This window comes from Onthophagus taurus, chromosome 6 (genome assembly GCF_036711975.1).
Source record: "Onthophagus taurus isolate NC chromosome 6, IU_Otau_3.0, whole genome shotgun sequence".
Lineage (NCBI taxonomy): Eukaryota > Metazoa > Arthropoda > Insecta > Coleoptera > Scarabaeidae > Onthophagus > Onthophagus taurus.
The window spans coordinates 16,082,126-16,106,256 of record NC_091971.1 but is presented as its reverse complement, the minus strand read 5'-3'; the positions used below and the strand labels follow the sequence as shown (position 1 = coordinate 16,106,256).

The 24,131-nt window shown below is 34.3% G+C and overlaps 1 protein-coding gene across 1 annotated transcript in view; it reads left to right on the top strand.

Annotated features, from left to right (window-relative positions):
- LOC111423708 (calcium-permeable channel component Mid1) overlaps window positions 1–23,623 on the top strand; it is a 114,940-nt gene extending 91,317 nt beyond the window's left edge. The window contains exon 3 of the mRNA XM_023057012.2: window positions 10,419–23,623. Within this exon, the coding sequence (XP_022912780.1) occupies window positions 10,419–10,906 (488 nt within the window). The 3' untranslated portion in view covers window positions 10,907–23,623. The remainder of the gene's footprint in view (window positions 1–10,418) is intronic.
- Window positions 23,624–24,131: the final 508 nt, after the last annotated feature.

The following is a 24,131-nucleotide window of genomic DNA, read 5'->3' as shown; positions in this document are numbered from 1 at the left end:
ACTGCCTCGTGTCAAAAAATAGCAAAATTGCGGTTCAAGGTTTTGCACAAAATGACGAATACGTTTTCTAATGTGCTGCTGTTCCAAATATCGTTAAAGCAACTACTATTTTGTTTGCTCCTGTTTACAACACAAAAGGTTTTCCAGATTCAGGCGGTGTAATTGAAGGTTTTTGCCGAGGATTTCAATTTAAAGATTGATTTCTTTTGAAGGTCCGTCAAGAAGGCCAGATTGTTTTCGCCGCGAAACTAAATGTTTACAAAATCCTGAACAGTTCACAAGATTGTAGTTGTATTCGTATCATTCTTTTAATGTGAACTGAAAGAGGTTTCTTCTGGAATTATTCTGTGTTGATGGTGATGAAATCGAATATACAATTAGTCTTTGGTACATCTGGTGTTCTGTTCAATTTGCGCTGAACCAACGCGATTTTTAGTAATTATCTTGATAACAACATCCAGCCATTGGTAAGTTACTGGAATGTTCTTTATTTCGTTTGGTAGTCCATAGAAATTTGCCAGTATCTGAACAATATGAATCCCCTAATTATTACTCCGAGGTTTTTTAAGGTTTCTTAAATGGTTATTATGGTACACAAGAACGAAATTTTCCATTGTTCTTGAACACTATCACAAGCAATGAAGATTGTTCGTATCGGCTTTCATCAATGACTCTAACTGTGTATATATTTGCTTCTCCCACAGTTATTTCTTTTTTATCGCTAAATATCAGTTATTACATTACTTGTTTAAAAAAAAAGAATGAAATAAGGTTTTTATTAATAAACAAATAGCTACAAAAGCAATAATTTTGTATAATTGTTTCTTTACGCGGGTTCGTCCGAATTATCTCACACGAAACGAGTTCGTCAAAGATTAAGAATAAACTGAACTAAATTTCACTCTCGCAACCGTCCTATAGCGTTTTAGAGTAGAACCGGGCTTTGGCGACGCTAAGTCGTAAAGACAGATGTTGCATTACTTGCGTAAAACCGATCGATAAATTCAAAGCCTCTTCCCTCTTTGTTCTTTTCTTGCTACAGGCTCCCCCTCTGGTTCACCATTTTACGCCCTCGTTGGTGGACCAGCATTCTTCTTGGGTCGCCCTCTTCTTCTTTTTGGACGTTCAGGGTCCGGCACATCTTCGACACCCTGTCTCCCCCTAAACGGGACCAGATCCTTGACATGGTAACATCCCACAATGGAATTAGGGTCACTAGCACTAACTAGGTCGTAGCTCGCTGAGGAATGCGCCCGTAGGATTTTATATGGACCGTCTCGTCTAGGTTCAAACTTGCCGCTTCTTCCCATCTTGGCATTGCTGAGGAGATGTGTCGTCACCATTACCAAATCACCCTCTTTATAAACGGGAGACTCTCTGCGTTTAATATCAGCATACCTTTTGGCATGATCTTGTCGTTGTTCTATTTTATCTCTAGCGTCGAGCAACGTATCTGCTAACTTTAATAATTGCGGAGTTATCTGGGGCACATAATTTTCTGCTTCCACAATCGCTCGCAGATCTCGTGTTATATCGCCAGGAGATCGAAGCTCTCTTCCAAACGTTATATAAGCTGGAGTCTTTCCTGTTGATAAACTGTTAGCCGTATTCATAGCGAAGCGTATACTGGGAAGTCTATCTACCCAATCGCAATGGTCCTCGCCAACTAGTATCGCTAGTTGTGTTTTCATATCTCTGTTTTTCCTTTCGACGGGATTGGACTCGGGGTGATATAACGGAGTAAATGTCTGCGTTATACCCAAACAGTATGCCATCTTTTGCATCACTGAACTAACGAATTGGACTCCATTATCTGACAACATTTTTCGAGGGGTTCCGTATCTTAGAACGATTTCGTCAACAAGTATTTTAGCGCAGCACTCGGCAGTGGCCTCAACAATTGGGAACAGCTCCACCCACCTTGAAGCTACGTCTTCAATAATCAGGATCCAACGGTGATTACTCGTCGTTGTAGGCAATGGACCAAACAAATCAACGGATATCACTTCGAATCTTTGCGACACCACAGGAGTTCTTAATAAACCAGCGGGCTTTAAGTTACTTGGTTTATATCGCTGACAGGCCAGGCAGCTCGAAATGTAATCACTTATCTGTCTTCTCATGCCAGGCCAATAGTACCGGGACGCTATTTTCTGGAACGTTTTGTCTACACCATAATGACCAGCAGTCGGTGCGTCGTGATTTTCGTATAGGATAAGCTTTCTCTCGCTCGCTGGCACCACCAGTTGCGGTTCATCGGTATCGGATTCAGGTACGAACCTATATAACACTCCGTCCACCATCGTATAACCTCGACTAGTCCAATTTGGCAAATCAGGACTGACCTTTTCAAATGCATTGATGATCTTAAGCACATCAGGATCATCAACTTGTTTTCTGCGTATTTCGGATGCCTTCTCTCTCGGTAGTTCAACTTCTACGTAACAAAGACACACATCGTTGGTGTCGGTTTCACAGGGGGGTCTCGATAATGTGTCAGCTACGGCGTTAGACTTTCCGGGTATGTATACAATTCTTATGTCATATGATTGCAATACCAACGCCCATCTTGCCAATCTTCCACTGGGTGATTTCAACGACATTAACCAACGTAGAGGCTGATGATCTGTCGCTACCACAACCTTCGAACCCTCTATGTATCCTCTAAATTTAGTCACAGCCCATACTAAAGCCAGAGCTTCACGCTCCGTTGTAGAATAATTTTTCTCTGACGTCGTTAATAAACGGCTGGCGTACTCCACTGGTCTTTCGTCTTCTGCTTCACCTTGCAATAATACTGCTCCGAGGGCGTATGCGCTGGCGTCGGTGCGTATGATGAAATAATCACTTTCATTTGCCTGTCTTAAGATTGGTGCTGACGTTAATAATGTTTTTAGCTCTTGGAAAGCTTTTCGTTGAGCGTCACCCCATTCCCATCTAGTGTTTTTCTTCGTAAGATCAGTTAATGGTTTAGCAGTAGCGGAAAAATTTTTGATGAACCTTCTGTACCAGGAACAAGTTTGAAGGAAGGTTCTCAAATGTTTCAGGTTAGTCGGCGGGGGCATATCTGTAATCGCGGATACCTTCTCTGGATCCGTCTTGATGCCACTGCTCGTCAGTACATGTCCAAGGAATTTAACTTCTTCACATGCCAATACACACTTTTTCCGATTCGCGTGCAGTGAAAACTTCCGTAGCCTCTCGAAAACGGCTCGTAAATGGTTTAAGTGTTCTTTGAAACTTTTCGAAACCACTATAATGTCATCAAGGTAGCACAACACGGTGATGTTCTTTAGGCCCGCACGAAAACGATCTATCAAACTCTGGAATGTCGCGCCGGCATTCTTCAGACCGAACGGCATTCTGTTAAACCGATAAGTTCCGAACGGTGTCACAAACGCGGTTTTGTCACGATCTTGTTCTCGCACACGCACTTGCCAGTAACCAGACCTTAGATCTAGTGTCGTCATGTATAATGTTTCACGTGCTAAATGTAAGAGGTCCTCGATTCGCGGCAACGGGTAACTATCACTGATTGTCACTGAGTTTAGTTTTCGATAATCTATACACACTCTACGGGAACCGTCCTTTTTTGGCACAAGTACCACCGGTGCAGCCCACGGTGATTCACATTCTTCGATAATATGATCGGATAACATCTTTTCCAACTCATGGCGCAGAATTTCTTTGTTCTGTGGGGACATTCGGTATGGTGGAACGGCGGTCGGTGCACAGTCACTCGTTTCGATACGGTGTTCTGCGAAAGGAGTTGGTTCTCCCCCTTGTCCAAAGATGTCTTCGAATTCCAACAAAAGTTGACTCAGACATTTTCGTTCTTCTTCCGTAAGTCTCGTTGCTTCATCCTGTCGAAGCCCACAAGGAACAGCTTCTGCTTCAGTTCGATCGATAGCTTCAATTGCAATGTTTGCAGTAGTTTGCAGTAGCAATCCCTGCCAAGGAAAGGAAATCCGCTCCTAAAAGCGTTCTATTTGCTTTGGCATTTGGCAACACGATAAATCTTTGTCGTACCGTACGACTTTCAATGTTAACCTCGACTTCGGTTTCCAATACTTCTTCAGTCTTAGCTTTTCCGTCGGCCAGAGTGAAACTGATTTTCTTAGGGATGAATTTATAATTCGCTTCCTTCAACACTTCATAGAATTTACAACCGGCCACACTGATTTGTGCTCCAGTATCTACAAAACCTACTCCCTTCTGGTTGCCTACTGTAATTAGCAGCAACGGTCTGCGATCGTCGTCCTCATTCGACGAAATTTGATAAAAGGACAAATTTCCTAATGACGCAACGTTGACGTTCTTGGTAGCATTTTCTTTGCAGATGGGACATTTTGCGCGGATAACGCCTTCTTTACCGCATCCGTAACAGCGAAGGACGTTCCTTTCGACGGAGTCACTTGGTTTTGGATTAGCTTGGCTTTTATCACTTTGTTTGTTCTTGTTGGCCAAATCACGACACTCATCTTTAAGGTGTCCGAACCGTTTGCAATACGAGCAGCGTGGTCTGTTTCTATTCGGTTTCTGTTCAGTCACGGCACTTCCTGGTTTCTGCGCACTGCTTGTGCTACTTACGTCGTCGCGGTATTCGAGGATAAGTGTCTCGGCGTCGCGGGCTTTTTCGATGAGTTCGTCGAATGTATTTACGCACTCGCGAGAAACATGTTTACGAATCTTTTTGTTTAATAACCCGTAAACCATGTCTAACATCATTTCTTCCGGTATTTTGTACGGCATTTTTGCGATAATAGATCTAGCGCGGCACAAAAAAACATCGCACTTGACATCACCCTGTTCGTTATTAAACAAATCCCGAAAAAGTTTGTACGCGGGCTTTGTGATTCCGTACATCTCGCGCAGTTGTTTAATCGCGTCATTCCAATTCGTCACAGAGCTTTTTACACCTTGCCACCATATCGCGGCTTCTCCCGTTAATAAAAGAGGCAATCCGCGTAAAGCGTGATCATCAGAAACGTCTGTGCACTCTTTATATATCTGTACGGCGTCCACGAATGCTTCAACTGCATCATTGTTCTGGTTACTGCCATCAAAACGCGCGGAACATCTCGCGAAACTACCCGACGGTGCAGGACTAGGCGCGGCGGGCGAAACTGTACGCGGCGTAAATTGTTCCAGCAATTGACGGTTAAATTCGAGTTGCGAACGTTGTACTGCTTCCAGCAACGCTGCGAATTCATTGGTAGACATCGTAGCAGTTGTCTTTGATTCTTCCACGTCGGAATCCGGGTTGGCGTCAGTTCTTTTCTTTGGAGGCATCACAAAACTCAAACTTTCACGTGAAATTCGGGCCGCTAGTTGGGCGCCACTTATTACATTACTTGTTTAAAAAAAAAGAATGAAATAAGGTCTTTATTAATAAACAAATAGCTACAAAAGCAATAATTTTGTATAATTGTTTCTTTACGCGGGTTCGTCCGAATTATCTCACACGAAACGAGTTCGTCAAAGATTAAGAATAAACTGAACTAAATTTCACTCTCGCAACCGTCCTATAGCGTTTTAGAGTAGAACCGGGCTTTGGCGACGCTAAGTCGTAAAGACAGATGTTGCATTACTTGCGTAAAACCGATCGATAAATTCAAAGCCTCTTCCCTCTTTGTTCTTCTCTTGCTACACAGTACAATAAAATTGTTAGAAATTTTTGTACATGGCAAATGAATCGAAAATGTGGCAACTAGACTTCAACAATATATGACAAGAACGTGATGTATTAATCAACATGAACCAGCACGTTCTACACCATTTAAAGACTCCATTGCCAAAAAAATTGAGATTGATAAAGAGGGTCAAGTAATCAAGGAAGATGATAATAAAGTTAAACGGTATTGTAAATTTTGTAAAAGTTGCACTAACCCAATAAATCTTTGTATACATACAATATAAAATGTTGTTATCAGTTAAATAGGTAATGAGATTGGTGTTGATTTAGTGGACTAAAGATTGCTGAAAACGTAATAAAGACTTCAAAAAAGAAAATTTATGTCCAACATTAAAACACGAAGGTGGTGGATTATGTTGTGGGGGTGACATGATTAGTACCAAAAATTTTAATGTCGTATAAAATTAGTACATAAATAGCACTAAATGATGGCACCATCAAAATGTTGATATCTTAAAAGGGAGGTGTGACGGAACGTCCAGCTACACCTCCCACTTTAACATACATAAAAAATATACTAAATGATTAGTACAAAAATGTTTAATGTCCTACAAAATTAGTACATAAATAGCACTAAATGATGGCACCATCAAAATGTTGATATCTTAAATCCACTTTGACATATATAAAAAAAATACTAAGTGATTAGTACAAAAATTTTTAATGTAGTACAAAATTAGTACATAAATAGTACATAATTATAGTAGTATCAAAATGCTGATATTTTGAAAGGGGGGTGTAGCTATACGGACGTTGACCGTTGCGTTCGAATAGACAACTCTGGGATTACCCGGAGTTTTATTCTTAATACAGAACATCGCATTGAGAAACTCGAATTATACCCCGTATGTCGGGTTCGATCGATGATTGACGTTCATCGGTTTATATTTAAATACAGGGTGAGTTTTTTTGCATGTTTAGTATAGAGATCTTGAAAACTAGCGAAGATAGAGAGACGATTAAATAGGGAAAGAATTACAGTTTCATAATAGTATATTATTATATGAGCATATAATGAAAGCTATTATTCACGAAGGTTAAGTTTATGTCACGAGCGTAGCGAGTGGCATAATTAACCTGAGTGAATAATAGCTCATTATATGCGAGTAGAATACTATACTTTGTCCACGACTATTGAAATTGATTCCATAAATTAATTTTTAAATAAATTTTTGAATAAAGGTTAAACGTCAATGTGACACAAATTCAATGTTACCGACTGTAACCAACTTCACAACAATTTGTCAAAATTAAATGTCAGTTTTATAAAACGTCGTTTTCTTTACGAAAATTAATTAATTTATGCTTAAATCATACGAAAAACGAATTTGTTTAGGTTTTTTTAATGTCAAACATTTAGAAACTCCTAAAAAATTGAATTAAATTGACGTTTTTTGAAGTTTTAATGTTTCAAGTAATTATTATTAGTCTGTTAAGTTGGTTACCCGTGATTACCGTTGATTTTAGGAAAAATGTGTAAAGAAAGATGTGTAGGGTATTACATGTTTAATAAAGCAGTCTAACTGATTTTTTTATTTAAGCAATAATTTTTGAGTTATGACACAAACTTGTAATTTTTCTAATGGAAACCATAGTTGGCCAAGACTTTATAAAGAAGGCCTTTTCTCAACGATTCTAATGATATACCACTTGACATGGATATTTTTATTAATAAATAAATTATAGCCATTTATTCTTTTAATTTGCAAACTGTTCAGGTAGTATGCTATGGAAACAATTAATAGATACGTTCCCATGATTTCGTACCACTAGCTTATTAAGTGGTGGTGTCCCATCGCGTTGAAGCCATTTAATGACGTGTCTGCAGGAGTAATTTAAACATATTATCGAACTCGTTCTGTAGAAAGTGAAGATAATGATCTCCGTTTAAAGTATCATAAAAAATGTACGGACCAAGAATTCTTGAACAAATGACACCGCACCAAACATTAAATCCAAACTTAACTTGAGTCTATAATGTATCTATTATGTCTATTAAACATACTGCATTTTGTAAATTGTGCTTCATCTGTCCACAAAACTTTAATCGAAGCTATGATCAGCTTCACACATGTTAATAAACCACGTACAATATTCTACACGCTTATAGTAGTCATCTGGGGGTAGTGTTTGTGAAACTGCCATTTTATATGCATGAAATCTATGCTTTTTTAGTTCTCTTACGACAGTACGTTGTGACGTACCTGCTTTAGATGTAACTTGTGTTGAAACCGATGGATTCGTGTTAATACATTTACTTCTGTCTTGCATCTTTAGTTGGTTTACAGAAAGAACCATACTCGCCCAAATTATCAGCCTCTTCAAAGTAGGTAGAGAAGGCTGGCGACGATCAAAATACTTTTCTGCAGCTTGTATTGCATTTTTATAGCATAAAATGTAACACTCAATGATATCACGCTTTTATGGATTAGAAAAATTCATATTGATCTATCGTATCTATCAATTGTTTCCATAGCATACCATCGAGCATCCAGAGCTATAATTTATTTATTAATAAAAATATCTATGTCAAGTGGTATATCATTAGAATCGTTGAGAAAAGGCCTCTTTTATGAAGTCCTGGCCAACTATGGTTTCCATTAGAAAAATTACAAGTTTGTGTCATAACTCAAAAATTATTGCTTAAATAAAAAAATCTGTTAGGCTGCTGTATTAAACATGTAATACCCTACACATTTTTTCCTAAAATCAATAATAGCGGAGCCATAGGTATCGAACGATATAACAAAAAACGGGTTTTTCGAGATATCTAGTTAGCCATGCATTTCATCCAAAAAACAAAAAGCTCATTAAATTGAGTTCATGAAACTGCAATTCTTTTCCTATTTAATCGTCTCTCTATCTCCGCTAGTTTTCAAGATCTCTATACTAAACATGCAAAAAAACTCACCTGTATGTACTGTTATCTATTAAACATATTCTATTAATAATATTACTTCAAAATATTTTTTTAGCGGAAATAAATTTTATTTTATTATTTCAAGATAAAAAAATTTAACATTATTAAAAATAATTAATTTAAAATATTTTGTCCGTTATATCCAAAGTCTGAGATCTTTTCAATACATTAGCTTTGTTCGTTGGGATTGCACTACTCTGCACGACATGGCACTCGTATGACGTCATAGTGCAATGAAGTGTAAGTCAATACAATGTAATGTCAACTTAGTGCAGGCCAGAAAAGTGTATAAACCGTGGTCCCAACGAACAGATTTTTATAAAAAAAGTGTACAATATTTGAAATGGACGAACAGGAGATTGTCAGCGAAATACTGAACAGACTACAGAATGTTTTTTTAGTAGCGTTTTTTTAGTATTCATCAATTATTATTATTTTTTATTTTTTTCAATTATTAGCGAAATATATTTTCTATACCAAACTACTAACCCTTATTAGTTCTTTCAAAAGTATTACTTAACGTATAAAGAAATCACATGCTAAATTGCACCAAAATTGATAAGCAGTACTTGCAAAAAAAGAATTTGGGGTGGTAAGGGTAGTTAACCCCAGCCACCCCTAAATGAGAAAAAACATAATATTTTTAAATGTACTATAAGTGTATTTAATGCCGCCAAAATCGACAGGGTAGCTTTTAAATTATTCCAAAAAAGTAGGGGTAGTTTTCTACTGCCTCTACTGGGATTGAATATACTATGTTCTCTAATACAACAAATATTAATTATTATAAGGTTTTATTTCTTAATATTTAATATTAATTATTACAAAACACGTTTTCAAATATTCCGCCATTTTAGTTACACTGCACTTATTGAACTTAATCGAAAGCAGGTGCAACAAAATCTGCACTAACTTGCACCGACTGCACTATCCCCAACGAACACACAACATCTGCACTAAACTGCATAGTGCAAGTGAGTGCAAGTAGTGCAGTCTCAACGAACAAAGCTATTGACTCGGTCCAAATTGATGACAGTAAACTGTTCTTTCTTATTTTTTTCTTATCTTATTTACTTTGCTTTATTTGTATTTCTGTAAATGTCATCAGTAAATAAATAAATAAAATAAAAACATGCACCGAACACATCTATACGCGTCTATTTTTCAACATTTACCGTTGTATTGACCCCATTTGGGTCTCCAGGTGATTAGGGTGTATGTATTTGTTTCGGATAAGATTTAAACTATTTTTAGTTTAAAATTACTAATTTATTTTAATTATTACATGGCTACGAATGCTTTTCGCTTAGAATTATTGACTACTTATGTATTTCATTTGTGCTAACAATTCTATTGCTCAGCGTTATTGTAACCACGCGCCGATGGCCAAAGTGTAACTTAACACTTCCGATGGCCAAAGTGTAACTTAACACTTCCGATGGCGAGGTGCATTGGACTTTACTTGAACTCGATAATTTAATAAAACTGTTTAATTGGCAACTTATTATTATTATAATAACAATAATTTATGTAACTTTGAATATTAAAATATGTCCATCACACCGTGTCTCTGAGGTAAAACCTAAGATTTACCAAGTGGATGGTGGTAAAAGTTTGAAATGAACGGTGCTCACAGAACATTTTGCACTTTTACTATTCAGAGTTGGTAAATGTTAGGTTTCACTGGAAAATGTTAGGATTTACCGCATTTACAGTAACATATACATTTCATATGGATTCTAATTGTATAAGATTTTTGTAATTATTGCTGAAATTAGATATATTAATGTGTGACTGTTTTAGATCCAAATATACCAGAATCGGGCGAGCAGAGGTCGAAGTCGTCGCAAGGAGACGAAGACTGCTGCTACACGCACTGCGGCACACCCGGCCGGGGCCTGTGCGCGAAATGTGCGAATGCGTCGTCGGTATCGGCTTTGGGGGGCATCGTGACGCCGGCCTGGGTGCAGTGCGCGTCCCCGGCGGCCCAGAGGACGCCGCCGTGCAGGGCCGCCTCGTCGGGGGCACAAACGACTCATAACCGTAAAGTGGTGCACCCATTGTGGACCGCATGGATTATACTCATTCACACGCAGACGATTATCGACTTGTTCAAATGTTTGTTAGCCGTGTGCGCGACCAGTGTTAGGAGGAGGACAATGTTATTCGCCTTGATGATGACGAGAAGAAGAAGAAGAAGGAGGAGGCGCGAGAGAACGAGGCGACGCCGAACGCCAAAAAGGAGGAGAAGACGAAACGGGAAACCAACAACGTCTTCGTCGTGGTCATAGAATTAGGGGAATTAGGCAATATGTGTTCTGTCCGCCCGCGATCACGTCCTGGTCGACCGACGTGGTGCCCCATAGCTCTATTCGAAGTCCCTTTTATTACGACCGGCATTTAGTACTAAGCCCAATTGACCGGAAAACACGTTGGACGATAGCCAATCCAATCGAATCCTTCAACACAAACACCACAGTTGAGATTCCAAATCAAAATGAAAAATCATTTTAAGGAAAAACAAATCACCCCAAAACTAAATAAATAAATTAATTAAAAAATCGGTGAACCCGGCGAACATTAAATCCTAAATTTACAACTTCAAATAACATACAAACCAAAATACGCCATTTACCGAATACAAACATTCGTGTCGGTGTAATACATTTGTCGTGTTAATCAATATTTTATATTGAATTACATTACCACTCATTCATTTTGGTGAAATACGTCGAAACATGCTTTTATTTATAAAAGCATTTTCTAAATGGATTCGATTAGGTTGGTTGACGCAAAAAAAAATGTACGTAGTGAAATGAGGCCTCATCGAAGGTCGATCAACCGAACGGGTGGACCAATTAGAAGAAAAAAATATCTTCACGCACATAGAATATGTTTAGGACTGCAAAAATGCGAATGGAATCGACGGAACGCCGATCTGAGCACGTCAATTACTTGTAATTTCCGATTTTAAAAATAATAATCGTTAAGATATCCCCGCAACACTCACAAAAATACACCGAATCACCATCCAGTTTTTTAAAAATAACAAAAAAAAAATTTTAACGCGGCGTTCCGTCGAAATCGCGTTCACCAATTCGGCTGTTGCGAAGTTAAAAAAAATAAATTTCTGAGCGGCGACGAACACGAAAAAAATAAAAAAAATAAAAACGAACTTTCAAAAAGTGAACTATAATTGTTAACGTTTACGAAACGTCGAAAGGTTTGTTGACTTTTTCGGTACTAAACGACGACTATGTTGCAATATTTTATCGTGTGTGCAAAATGGTTTTTCTTACAAAAAAAAGTATATTGTAGTGATCCACGCGCCGATCTGTGAGGTTTTTTACGGTGAGGTTATAACAGTGATATAATGTTTCTAATCGACGATAAAACGTATGTCTTTTAAGCCGTACTCGTTGTGCTATTTGCACAAAATTATTTTATTTCATTTACATTGTTGATTTTATTTAAAGAACCTAAAAACGATGGCAAAATATTTTTTATCGTCGTTATCAAAAAAAAAAAAGATTGTAATTGGTACTGATGTCAGAGATATTAACAATATCATTAAGATTATCAATACATAAAACAATAATTCCGAAAAATTTTAAAAATAAACAGCAATAAAACAAGTTTTTTTATTGAAACTACTAATCACGAATATTTTTATATGTGACCGTCTAAAAGAAAACCGATTATTTTAAGAAACGATATCATTTTATAAATTTCATGAAAAATTTCAAGTTTTGAATTTGTATGCAAGTCGCTATGTTACATCGAAATTATTTTAAAATGTAATGTGGTGAGAAAAAATCTTTTCTGCTATTATCTAATGAGTTGTTGTAGTAGTTATAGTTTTGTTATGTAAGAGCAGTTACTACACCCAATAGACTGGGTGAACAATGCACATTGGGTCACAGGGTTTTTCCACCTGTTAATAAACCAAAGAATAATCTGTTGCAGTATATGATAACAAGAATTGTTCTTTGATCACATTCATTTCTTGAAAAGTAACCCAGTTTTGTATGTTTACATTATCATTAAAAATTCATGATCTAACTTTGCGTTTATAAGTCTTCATTTAAAAATTGATAATCTTAAGGTCTAAAAGCTATATCACATTTCTAATTGGACATACCCCATCTCCACATTGCTTGTAATTTTTTTCTTAATGTCTTCAATGAACATCCTGATGTGCTAATTTTTGAAAATCGTTCATTAACGTTCTATTTATTTGCTATACATTAAACTTGCAATTGCTATTGCAACCTTAAATTTATCATTATTATTAATGATATGTTGCTCTAAAAATCATTTTAACAACATTAACATCTAATTGAGTTCCTATTTCACTAAGGTTCAGATGATGGGCAGGCAAAAATAATACTTAGAGTAATCTATGAAAATATCTCGTGAGATTCAAGCATTCTTGTCCCACTTTCAAGATCCTGACGAAGTGTCTCTCATTGATCCTGAGACATTGCTCCATAACATCTCTATTTTTTTTGCAAATTTAAAACCAGAAGTTGAACGTTCTTCCTGAGAAACCTATGTTCATGCTGATAAAGTCGTCTCAGTAATGTTGAAAATTGAGTCCGGAGGATAGCCTTGCTCTACTTAACCTAAAACTCCTTGGAAAAAAGAGCTGCCATAACACCTACTCTTCACCACATACCTTTATACTTTATGCCAGTTACTCCATCAGTCTACCATAAAAATCCAAAAAATTAATTAAACCTTACTGTTAGGAGCTAATAATTCCTTAGCGAACTTCTTCAAAGATAGTAGATGTTTGCTCTTTGAAAGTCATTTTTGTTTATAACGAAATCGTTGATTGCTTTTAAGTTTAGTATCAGGAGAAAATCATCAGTGACTACTATGTTGTTTCCAGCTACAGTTTTGTGGTTATAAAATAGGAAATGATGAATCTGTGGTATTCTAATTTTGATAGAAATTATCTATTTTATCATCATAATACACTGATTAACTCACAAATTCTTAAATTATTTGGGAACATAATAACCTTATTATGATTCTTTATTTAGAGGCCTAGGCTTAACACTTTTATTTTCTGTTGGCAGTTAATAAATAAATGTTGTTGGCATAATTCTTCTGTGTCAGAGTAAAAAATGTGATATCCTGATCGCATGTTCAAATATCTGCAGTTTTTATCGATGTTATACCGATTGCAGGCTTAAATTAAGCTAAATCTGCCAAACACATGAATTTCGCGTTATTTTAATGTTACAAACAACTTGTCAAACAATCAAAGAGGTTTCTGTACAACAGTTTAAGATTAAGAAGAGTGTTTTGATTTAAGCACTTCCTTCTTATTCATAAGTACAAAAAATATACATATATACTTGAAATTTAGGAGTTTCTTTGACATAAAAGAATTTCTGAAATATGTTGTTTGTTTAAAAAAATCAATTCTGATAAAATGATTGATGTAGTTTTTGGGCTAGATTTCTAATAGTTCTGCTTATCATACTCAAACCTTATTTATACCAATGAATATATTTTTGTACCTACGCATGGCAATTTCATGATTTTCTCATCTTACAATTGTTGAAAGCACTATATCGTATTCTAGTTTCATGATTCCAGCATATATTGAGCAGCAGGTCCTCATGAGTTCGTTGGGCTCTTTCCAAAATTCACTCTCGTCACCAATCATTCCCACCAACATGCCTATAGAATTCCCCAAAGGCTAGGATATCTCTCAGAGGCACTCATTCTGAGTCCGGCCAAAGAGGGATAGACATGCAACATGTGTTCTATTGTGTTCATTTAACTTGGAAATTCAATAAAAACAGAAATCAATATCTTATTATTGAAGGATATTTTAAACATTTTTTTTTGTAAGATATTAACTCGTGCTGCAGTTCAAAAGTATAACAGTTGACTTGACATACATAACAGTTTTTATACATCAGCAGGAATGGTTATTCAGATAAGATATAAAAATTTACTTATAGTTGATTGTTGGTTTTTGGTTTAGTTCCTTTCTTACTTTTCAGTTGCTTTTCCGTTTCATTTTGATTTTAGAGCTTGCTTTATTTCTCGTTTTTCCTTTTCTTTGCGTTCTTTGCCTTGATACATATTGTAATAGTTTGCCAAACTTTTAGCACTTATTTGGTCTCTCATCGCTTTATTTTTCTTCTAACGTGTTACCATTAGTCATTAGGCGACTACTTAGTAGCATGTTTTTCATTCAAATCTATGTTTCCAGTTATAAACCTGGTTCAAGAAAATTCATGGTTGATTCGTGGTTTTACAAACAAGATGGAACGCTGTTACTGCATTTGATAACACTGGACCTACATTGTCAAAACATTATCTTCAGATTAATAAGTGCTCAATCATACTAATATCATTGCTAAATTACAGATATTGTCTACTTTAAAAATGTGTGGCAATGACATCTATTTAAACGCTGTTTGATTAACTCATGAAGCGTGGTCTTTATGCCAACTCTTACTAAAATGATAGTTGATCAGACCTAGCTGTAAAATCTTATTGCAAATTTCAATTATCTTGGTTTACTCATTTAAGCAACCAAATCCAATCGCCATTAGCTTAATTACAAAGATTTACAAGTTTCTTTTTAAAACGAAATAAAAGGCAGTAAGTAACATTCTTTCATGATATTGCTGATTAATGTTTGAGCATAGTAATAAGTATTTTAATTTAATCGTATTCTATTCGCGATTGTTGTACGATCTGTTTCATATTGCTCAACGTACTTGTACTTTTTTGATTTCATTACACATAAATATCCATGAAAGAGCAACTTGGCACAACTGATTTTCATCTCTTTTGCTTCTAAATTTCTTTGCTAGATGGTTATATCGTTTTGACGTTGATGCATTACTGGTTAAGTAGCTAACTTAAGGTCTTGGATCCTGCACGAATTGAGAACATTATAGTGGTAGTGTTCATCTAGTTTCGTTTTCGCTCCCTTATTGATCGAGCGAACCCAAGTGGAAGACAAAAAGATTTTTGATGATTTATTTATTGCTTTTATTTATTTCTATCACCTTGGGGATGGTTTATACTTCGTCAAGTGGTGTCCAAGTATGTTGCTGTGGTACTTGGTCGAATGCAGCTTTATGATTTAGGAAGACCAACAATATTTCTTTTTTATTTCCGTTTCATTTTGATTTTAGAGCTTGTTTTATTTCTCCTTGTTCCTTTTCTTTGCGTTGATACATATTGTACTAGTTTTGCCAAACTTTTAGCACTTATTTGATCTCTCACCGCTTTATTTTTCTTCTAACGTCTTACCATTGGTCATTAGGCGAGTAGGAGCTGTTTTTCATTCAAATCTATGTTGTCAGTTATAAACCTGGTTCAAGAAAATTCATGGTTAATTCATGGATCTGCAGATTAATTAGTGCTCAATCATTGCTAAATTACAGGTGTACTAGAGTTACTATTTGATTAATACTTTACGCCAACTCTTTCTAAAATGATAGTTGATCAGATCTGTGTATGTTATAATCCAAATCAGTATCTGATTCTCACTAATTGTGCAACTCTTTCAATCATTAATAACTCGTTCGATTATAACAAGAATATTTGCGTGTCCTTTATTTTTCAAAGATTATAATTCTGGCTGTAAAATCTTTTTGCAAATTTCAATTATCTTGGTTTACTCATTTAAGCAAGCCAGTCCAATCGCAATTAGCTTAATTACTAAGATTTCAGCGAAATTCTTCCAGAGCGTTGTCAATTAACATAATTGTCTCAACATAGCTACGTTTCGGTGATACATGTTCCTTTTTAAAACGAAATAAAAGGCAGTAAGCAACATTCTTTCATGATATTGCCGATTAATCTCAAACACGTACTTGCACTTATTTGATTTTGACATTTGGTAATTATTTCCTACTAAGCTCTACAATATGTTAGAATCAATATCATGTATTGTAGAGTGTACAAAGCTAATTAAGTTGGGAATATGTTTTACATGAACATTTGTACTGGTTTTATTTAGTTAACTTATATTTAATCGATTATTTAATTTCCCACTGAACAGTACGGTATATTAAAGCATTGCATCTTTTCGATAGAAAATGGCAAACATAGTCTAAATCAGTGGTTGTTGTGATAAGAATTCATAGAGTGAACGGTTTTTTTTTTCATTTGGACGGTTATATATAATGATAATCTTAAGGATATTGTAATAATCATAAGAAATTGTGTTTAAGAATCCAACTACCATTAGTTACTACGACGTACGGCATAATATAGCATATTAAAACGCAGATCGACAAAAAAAATATTGTTAAATGTGTCATCCCGTAGAAATATGGAGAGTAGCCAGTGGTTTCTGAGAAAAAATAACCAGTAGCGATTATTAATTATCTTCTATAGGAAAAAAATGAGTAAAAAAACAGAGCGAGAACAGGGAGCATGAGTACTTTGAACAAAGAGAAAACACCACACTTTTAGTTCAGTGTTTCTGACTGCCACCAAACCAAAAAAAATAAATAAATAAATAATTAAAGAGTGCGTAGTGATATTATATTATTATTAAAAAAATAACTATAATGATAAAAAGGAAAATAAGAGTCTCTAGTAATTATTTTAAAAAATTGCGAAATATGTAAGGGTTAAGAAAGCTCCAGACGCACCCGAAACGGCACAATTTCTTCATATCAAGCAGAAAAAACACTACCGTGTCGTTTACACCTGTTAATTTCTTAAGGGTGACTTTTAAATTGGCGAGATTTAACGATGTAAATCGTGTAATTTTACAATTTTAATCATTTTAGAACGAAATCCATCGAAAAAAAATTTTACCAAAACGATTACATCGTAAAATCCCAAAACAAAAAAAATAGGCGAAGGCAAACCGTCGACTTAAACTAAAAAAAATGAATAAATTTCGTGATATGAAAATAAAAATTAAAAAAAAATAAAATAATAGTATTAGTATTCGCGATTTTGTAATAATAATTTTTATCAGGGTAAAAATACTTTGTCAACTTGTTAAAAAAAAAATAATGCTCACACAGTCGGCGGTCTGCCGGAAAAATTTTGTTGAATATCACTTAGCTTACGTGTTTTCTGAAAAATAAAAAAAAACAAAAACCCATTGCCCGTTGCGACCGCAGCCAAAAAAAAAAAATAATAAAAATAAAAGATATATACGAACGAAACTTTCTTTTTGTACCAACGGCGGCTGCTGCGAGCAACAAGTTCGACTTTTATATGAAAAAAGTTTTAAGAAATCGTAGCCAAAAAAACTGTGTTGTTCCGTTTACTTTATTTCGTTTTTTAACGAAAGAATAAAAAAAAATTATTAAAACAACATCAACAAAAACGCGAAAACGGTCCACGTTGTACTAAACACGAAGAAGATAAAAAGAATAATGGGTGAATTAAAAAAAAAAAATAACAAACGCGAAAATATATGATAAATGTGGAAATGTTTTAGTACAGAAATCAAAATATATAAATATATATATTAAAAAAAAAGAGAAGAAAAAAAGTATTAAGAAAAAAAAATAATAAACACTATGGGACATTTGGGAACGATTCTCGTAGTTTCTAAATAGATTCGTCCGCAACGCGCAAAGTGTCGCTAGTGGTCAAAGTGTTACTAGCTGTGTTCGTTAGTGGTTTCTGCAAAATGCTACGAGGTTTAGAAGGCGCCCTCACAGGACGAGCCTAAGTAGGTGAAAAACACGAAGATATAAGATATTAATGGAGCACCAACCAAAAAAAATAATGTAAATGTAAAGTGTCTCCGAGCCTTAACGCGCAATACGGATATTAAAAAAACGACATATTTTTAGACGTAGATTTTTTTATTTGTTATTATTACTAATTTTTTAATTTTTGCTAAACGATAAAAAAAAAACTTTTTAATAACTTAAATTCGTCATTTCTTAGGCTCGATCTAGATGGGGGCGCCCCCTTACCAACGTTACTTTTCGATTTTTACAATTATAACGTTTCCAACCAAAAATAACTAGATTATAATTTTCATAATTTCACAATAGTTTTTTATCATCATTAAAATTGTTTCGATTTAAATATACTTTTTAGTTTTATCTGCAATAAACGCACATTTTGTGAACGTGTACTTATATCTGACCTGAATTACAAAAAAAAAGAATACGATTAAATATTGTATTTAGCGAAATTCTTATGATTTTTACAAAAAAAAATATAAAAAAAAATGTACAGCACAATATTTGTATTTTATAAGAACTTTTTATGACATAAGAAAAAATGATTTTTTAAAAATAAGTTGCTAAAAGGTTTATTATTTTTATTTCATAAAAAGTTTCTTATAATACTCATAAAAAAACGAATGTAATTAAAAGACATTTATCTTAAAAAATATCTTGATAAATGTCTTATTAATGAAAAAAACTTTTTTTTTGGGCCACCGACTGTGAAATTAATAATTCGCGACCGCCTAATCAATCTCATTTTGTGAAAAATATTTTCTGATAAATGACAAAAATTTTTTTAAATTCTGATTTGGAAACTCACTTCTTTATCATACTATAATACAAATGCAGTGAAAGCTCTAATAAGCGAACTTACATTACTTTTGTCCACTTATCAGAGATGTCCGCTTATGAGACAAGACTTCTTCTTTAATGACGCTATTGATCGGGATACACGAGCCTAGTTTTGTCAGCTAGGATAGCAAGCTAGATAAATGTCCTGGTTTGCTGCCTCGCTTAGAAGATGCTAGTGCTATTTACATGATGCCAGTAATTTTAACCAGTACCATTGCAGACTGTTGACGGTATTTTTTACTTCTTTGGTTTTCATTTGTATATCCAGTGTCAATAATTCGCCACACATTTTTTGTAGAGCTGAATCTCGCATACGTTTGTCTTTATAAGACGAAATGGCAGCGTTCCATAGATATTCCTAAACCCAACCCAACCCAGGATAGCGAAATCAGTAGTAGGGGAAGCTTACTAGCTTTAAAAATAGAACGACAAGCAATTAAACTATCCTGGCTTCAAACATTAGCTTTCTAGCCTAGAATAAAGCTAGGTTTGTATACACAAAGATAGATGCACTAGCTTGATAGCTTACTAGTACTAGCTTGCTATCTTAGCTTACAAAACTAGGATCATGTATCCCTGGAATATATGAATCCTAGCCATCCTCTTCCAGCTCGTCGTTCCGAGAATCTCCTGACCGTCCTTCGTTACGCTGTCTCCCCATCTTGCTTTTTCATTTCTCTGTGGATATTTCGAGATCCTATGATAGGTAACAGAAACTAGAATACGCGGTTTCCGTTTGGCTATTCGTCTTTGTATTTCCTGGATCTCATCGTTCTGTGTAATTACGTTGCTGCCCAGGTAGTTGAAGTGGTACAAGTCCACCACTTCGAAATTGTAATCCCTGATCGTGACTCTCTGCCCGGATTTCCATCTCCTGCTCTGGGTCAAGAGTTTAGTTTTGTCCTCGTTGATCCTTAGACCAACCTCTCTACTGGCGATTTCGAGGTTTCCATAGATTTCCTTGACCACCTGCATTGATCTGCCTTAGATCGTTTGCATATCCCACCACTTGTACAGATTTGTTCATCAAGGTAGAGTCCAGATCGACCCCAGTTGTTCTCATAATATATTCGAGTGATATGTTGAAGAGTATGGGTGCTGCTAATCCGTCTCCTTGTTTCAATCCCGAGGACACTTTGAATTCGCTTGACAGTTCCCCTTATACTTTCACTCAGCATGTGCTATCTGATATTGTGCATTTAACAGTACAGTTTGTTTCTGTCAACGTTGTCATATATTTGTTTGAAGTCTATAAAGAGCTGGTGGAACTCCCAAAATTTTTCATTCCTCAAAATTCAACCCAACCCTAAAGCCCGCTGAGAAAAGACTACTCAAATTAAAGTACATACACATAATATGTATTATCATTCTTGAATAACGAATGATTTTAGTTGGAAATTATATTCAATGCTTCTTTATAACATGTGATTGAAAATTCCTAGTCTCTAACAGTTAAATATTCTTCTGCTGTTTTTACATTATGTATCTCCAGTTCTTTACTACATTTATGCAAATCAAGTGGTATATTATCTTCAACATCTTAGTCACTGTCAGTTGAACTTCCTTGATCGATCAAGCTTGTTAAAACAATTTCCAATTGTCTCTGTGACTTTCTACTACGCAGATTTAATAAAATATAAGCTGTCTTATATATAAATCAAAAAATTGGCATCTTTGGAAGCAACATTTTCTAAAATTATTTCTAAAACCCCACTTTTGTAACCACCCATGCTTCATTTCCTTTGCTTTTTTTCGCTACAAATGGTTCTGATAGTGCAATATTTTGATTTATAATTTTCACAAACCATTCCAAACAGAATTTGTCGATTTTTGAACCATCACTACACAAAAATTTATCTCCGTTTTTACACTGACTCCAAACTGCCATTTCAATTGGAAGATTTTCTTTATCTTTGACAATTTTTGCCGCTTGTGGCTTCCCGATTTCAAATTTTTTAGCAATATCATGACAACTTTTCTTTATGTAATAAACTCACTATTTCCATTTTCTCCGTTAACATAAGTATCTGTTTCTTTACCACATTTGAAACCATTTCAACGCATATTATACGCAAACGAACAATTTAATAAAAGAACTCGTAAATTAAGGAATCCCCGAACAGATGTCGGTAAATATCTACTACAGATTACTTCGATATATTCCGCATCCATTTATGTATTAGAAATATTTGCCGTGAGCTGTTCGCTTCGTTAATCTTGCTTTTTACATTCCAATCACCGAGTTAACACAAAAATATATAAAACCATCAAAATTAATAAAAAAAATGTTTTGTACCCCTCCATGATTCTTTGTTTCCATTTCATATAAAACAGAGAAATTAAATGAAAAGAAGAAGCCTGTTTAATTAAAAAGTTCTGTAATATTTTCGGTCTCTACATAAAATATAAATCTATTGGCACTTTGCCAATAAATTATTAGAGGTGACTAACTGCAGTGTTGAGTTGATTCTTGGCGGGGTTTATTGACCTGGTAGTAATATCGTGTAATTTGACACACTTTGTGGCTGAATCACTCCTTAACTTATATTAACTTGCGTCTTCCAGTACCCCATCTAGAGATATTGACTGTAGAAATTACATGAACCTCGATCTCACAACGATTTAGTCCGGATGTTATTAACAACTAAAGGATCTTTGAACTCTTAGTATTTTGTTTATATTTCCAAAGGGAGGGTTTTAAAAAACAAAATGTTAAAAATTTAAATGTTTAAAAACCTTATATTAATGGAACAAACTGAGAGAAATGAAGTTCATCAAAGTAACATCTTTCGTAGTTACAGGACTTGGTTTCATTGTAATTCCTTCATATTCAAAAAGCCTCTTTCTCTACTCTTTGTTAGATTGTGGAATTATTCACTTCAAGTCTTTAAGTGATGTTTCTATTGGTGTAGAGTGCTGGGTTACATATAATAGAGAAATTAGTACTCCTTATGTTCCAGTATCTCTTCAATAAACTCATCACACGTCTTTATCTCCCACCCTTCCATCTCCACTTTCGATTTTTGTCATTTCCTCATTGTACATGTTGAAATCTAAATGGGAATTCCCTTGCTTACGTTAACCATAACTCGTTCGATTATCCCTTCATTGATAACACTCCTTTCTTATTTTCCTAATGGAAAGTAGAATGCTTTAACTTGCCATTACATTTTTTTACCTTCCTCCGCTTAGTTATGATCTTCTTTAATCTTGCATACAAATTGAGCAGAATTGGTTTTTGTATTTTTTCAGACAACGTTTCTTGCTACATCTGATAAGTTATGCATATCTTTAGCATCTAATACTTTTTTATAGTTATGTACTTTCCAGATGGTAACTAGTAACGAGTTTCATTGAATTACTTCAAAAATGTTTTTCTCCAAAATTTATACATTAAACATATAAGTCTTTATACATCATTTTAAAGGCGACATTTTGAGCTTTAATTTGCAGTATGAATCGTTTTATAATTATTGCAATAAACGCAGATATGATTTTTTGAATTTAATTTTATTTGCAAATCACCACCCTTTTTACAACAATTACTTCAAATCTGTTTTTCTCCAAAATTTATACATTAAACATATAATTCTTTATACATCATTTTAAAAACGACATTTTAAGCTTTCATTTGCAGTATGAATCGTTTTATAATTATTGCAATTAAGGCAGATATGATTTTTTGAATTTAATTTAGTTTCCAAATCACCACTCTTTTTACAACAATTACTTCAAAAGGATTTTTCTCCAAAATTTATACATTAAACATACGATGTTTTATACATCATTTTAAAGAAGACATTTTGAGCTTTAATTTGCAGTATGAATCGTTTTATAATTATTTCAATTAAGGCAGATATGATTTTTTGAATTTAATATAGTTTGAAAATCACCACTATTACTTCAAAACCGTTTTTCTCCAAAATTTATACATTAAACATGTAATTCTTTATACATCATTTTAAAGAAGGCATTTTAAGCTTTAATTTGCAGTATGAATCGTTTTATAATTGTTGCAATTAAGGCAGATTTGATTTTTTGGATTTAATTTAGTTTGCAAATCACTACTCTTTTTATAACAATTACTTCAAAACTGTTTTTCTCCAAAATTTATACATTACACATATAATTCTTTATACATCATTTTAAAGACGACATTTTAAGCTTTCATTTGCAGTATGAATCGTTTTATAATTATTGCAATTAAGGCAGATATGATTTTTTGAATTTAATTTAGTTTCCAAATCACCACTCTTTTTACAACAATTACTTCAAAAGGATTTTTCTCCAAAATTTATACATTAAACATATAATTCTTTATACATCATTTTAAAGACGACATTTTAAGCTTTCATTTGCAGTATGAATCGTTTTATAATTATTGCAATTAAGGCAGATATGATTTTTTGAATTTAATTTAGTTTCCAAATCACTACTCTTTTTATAACAATTACTTCAAAACTGTTTTTCTCCAAAATTTATACATTACACATATAATTCTTTATACATCATTCTAAAGAAGACAGTTTAAGCTTTAATTTGTAGTATGAATCGTTTTATAATTATTGCAATTAAGGCAGATATGACTTTTTGAATTTAATTTAGTTTGGAAATCACCACTCTTTTTACAACAATTACTTCAAAACTGTTTTTCTCCAAAATGTATACATTAAACATACAATTCTTTATACATCATTGTAAAGAAGTCATTTTGAGCTTTAATTTGCAGTATAAATCGTTTTATAATTATTGCAATTAAGGCAGATATGATTTATTGTATTTCATTTCGTTTGCAAATCACCACCCTTTTTACAACAATTACTTCAAAACTGTTTTTCTCCAAAATTTATACATTAAACATATAATTCTTTATACATCATTTTAAAGACGACATTTTAAGCTTTCATTTGCAGTATGAATCGTTTTATAATTATTGCAATTAAGGCAGATATGATTTTTTGAATTTAAT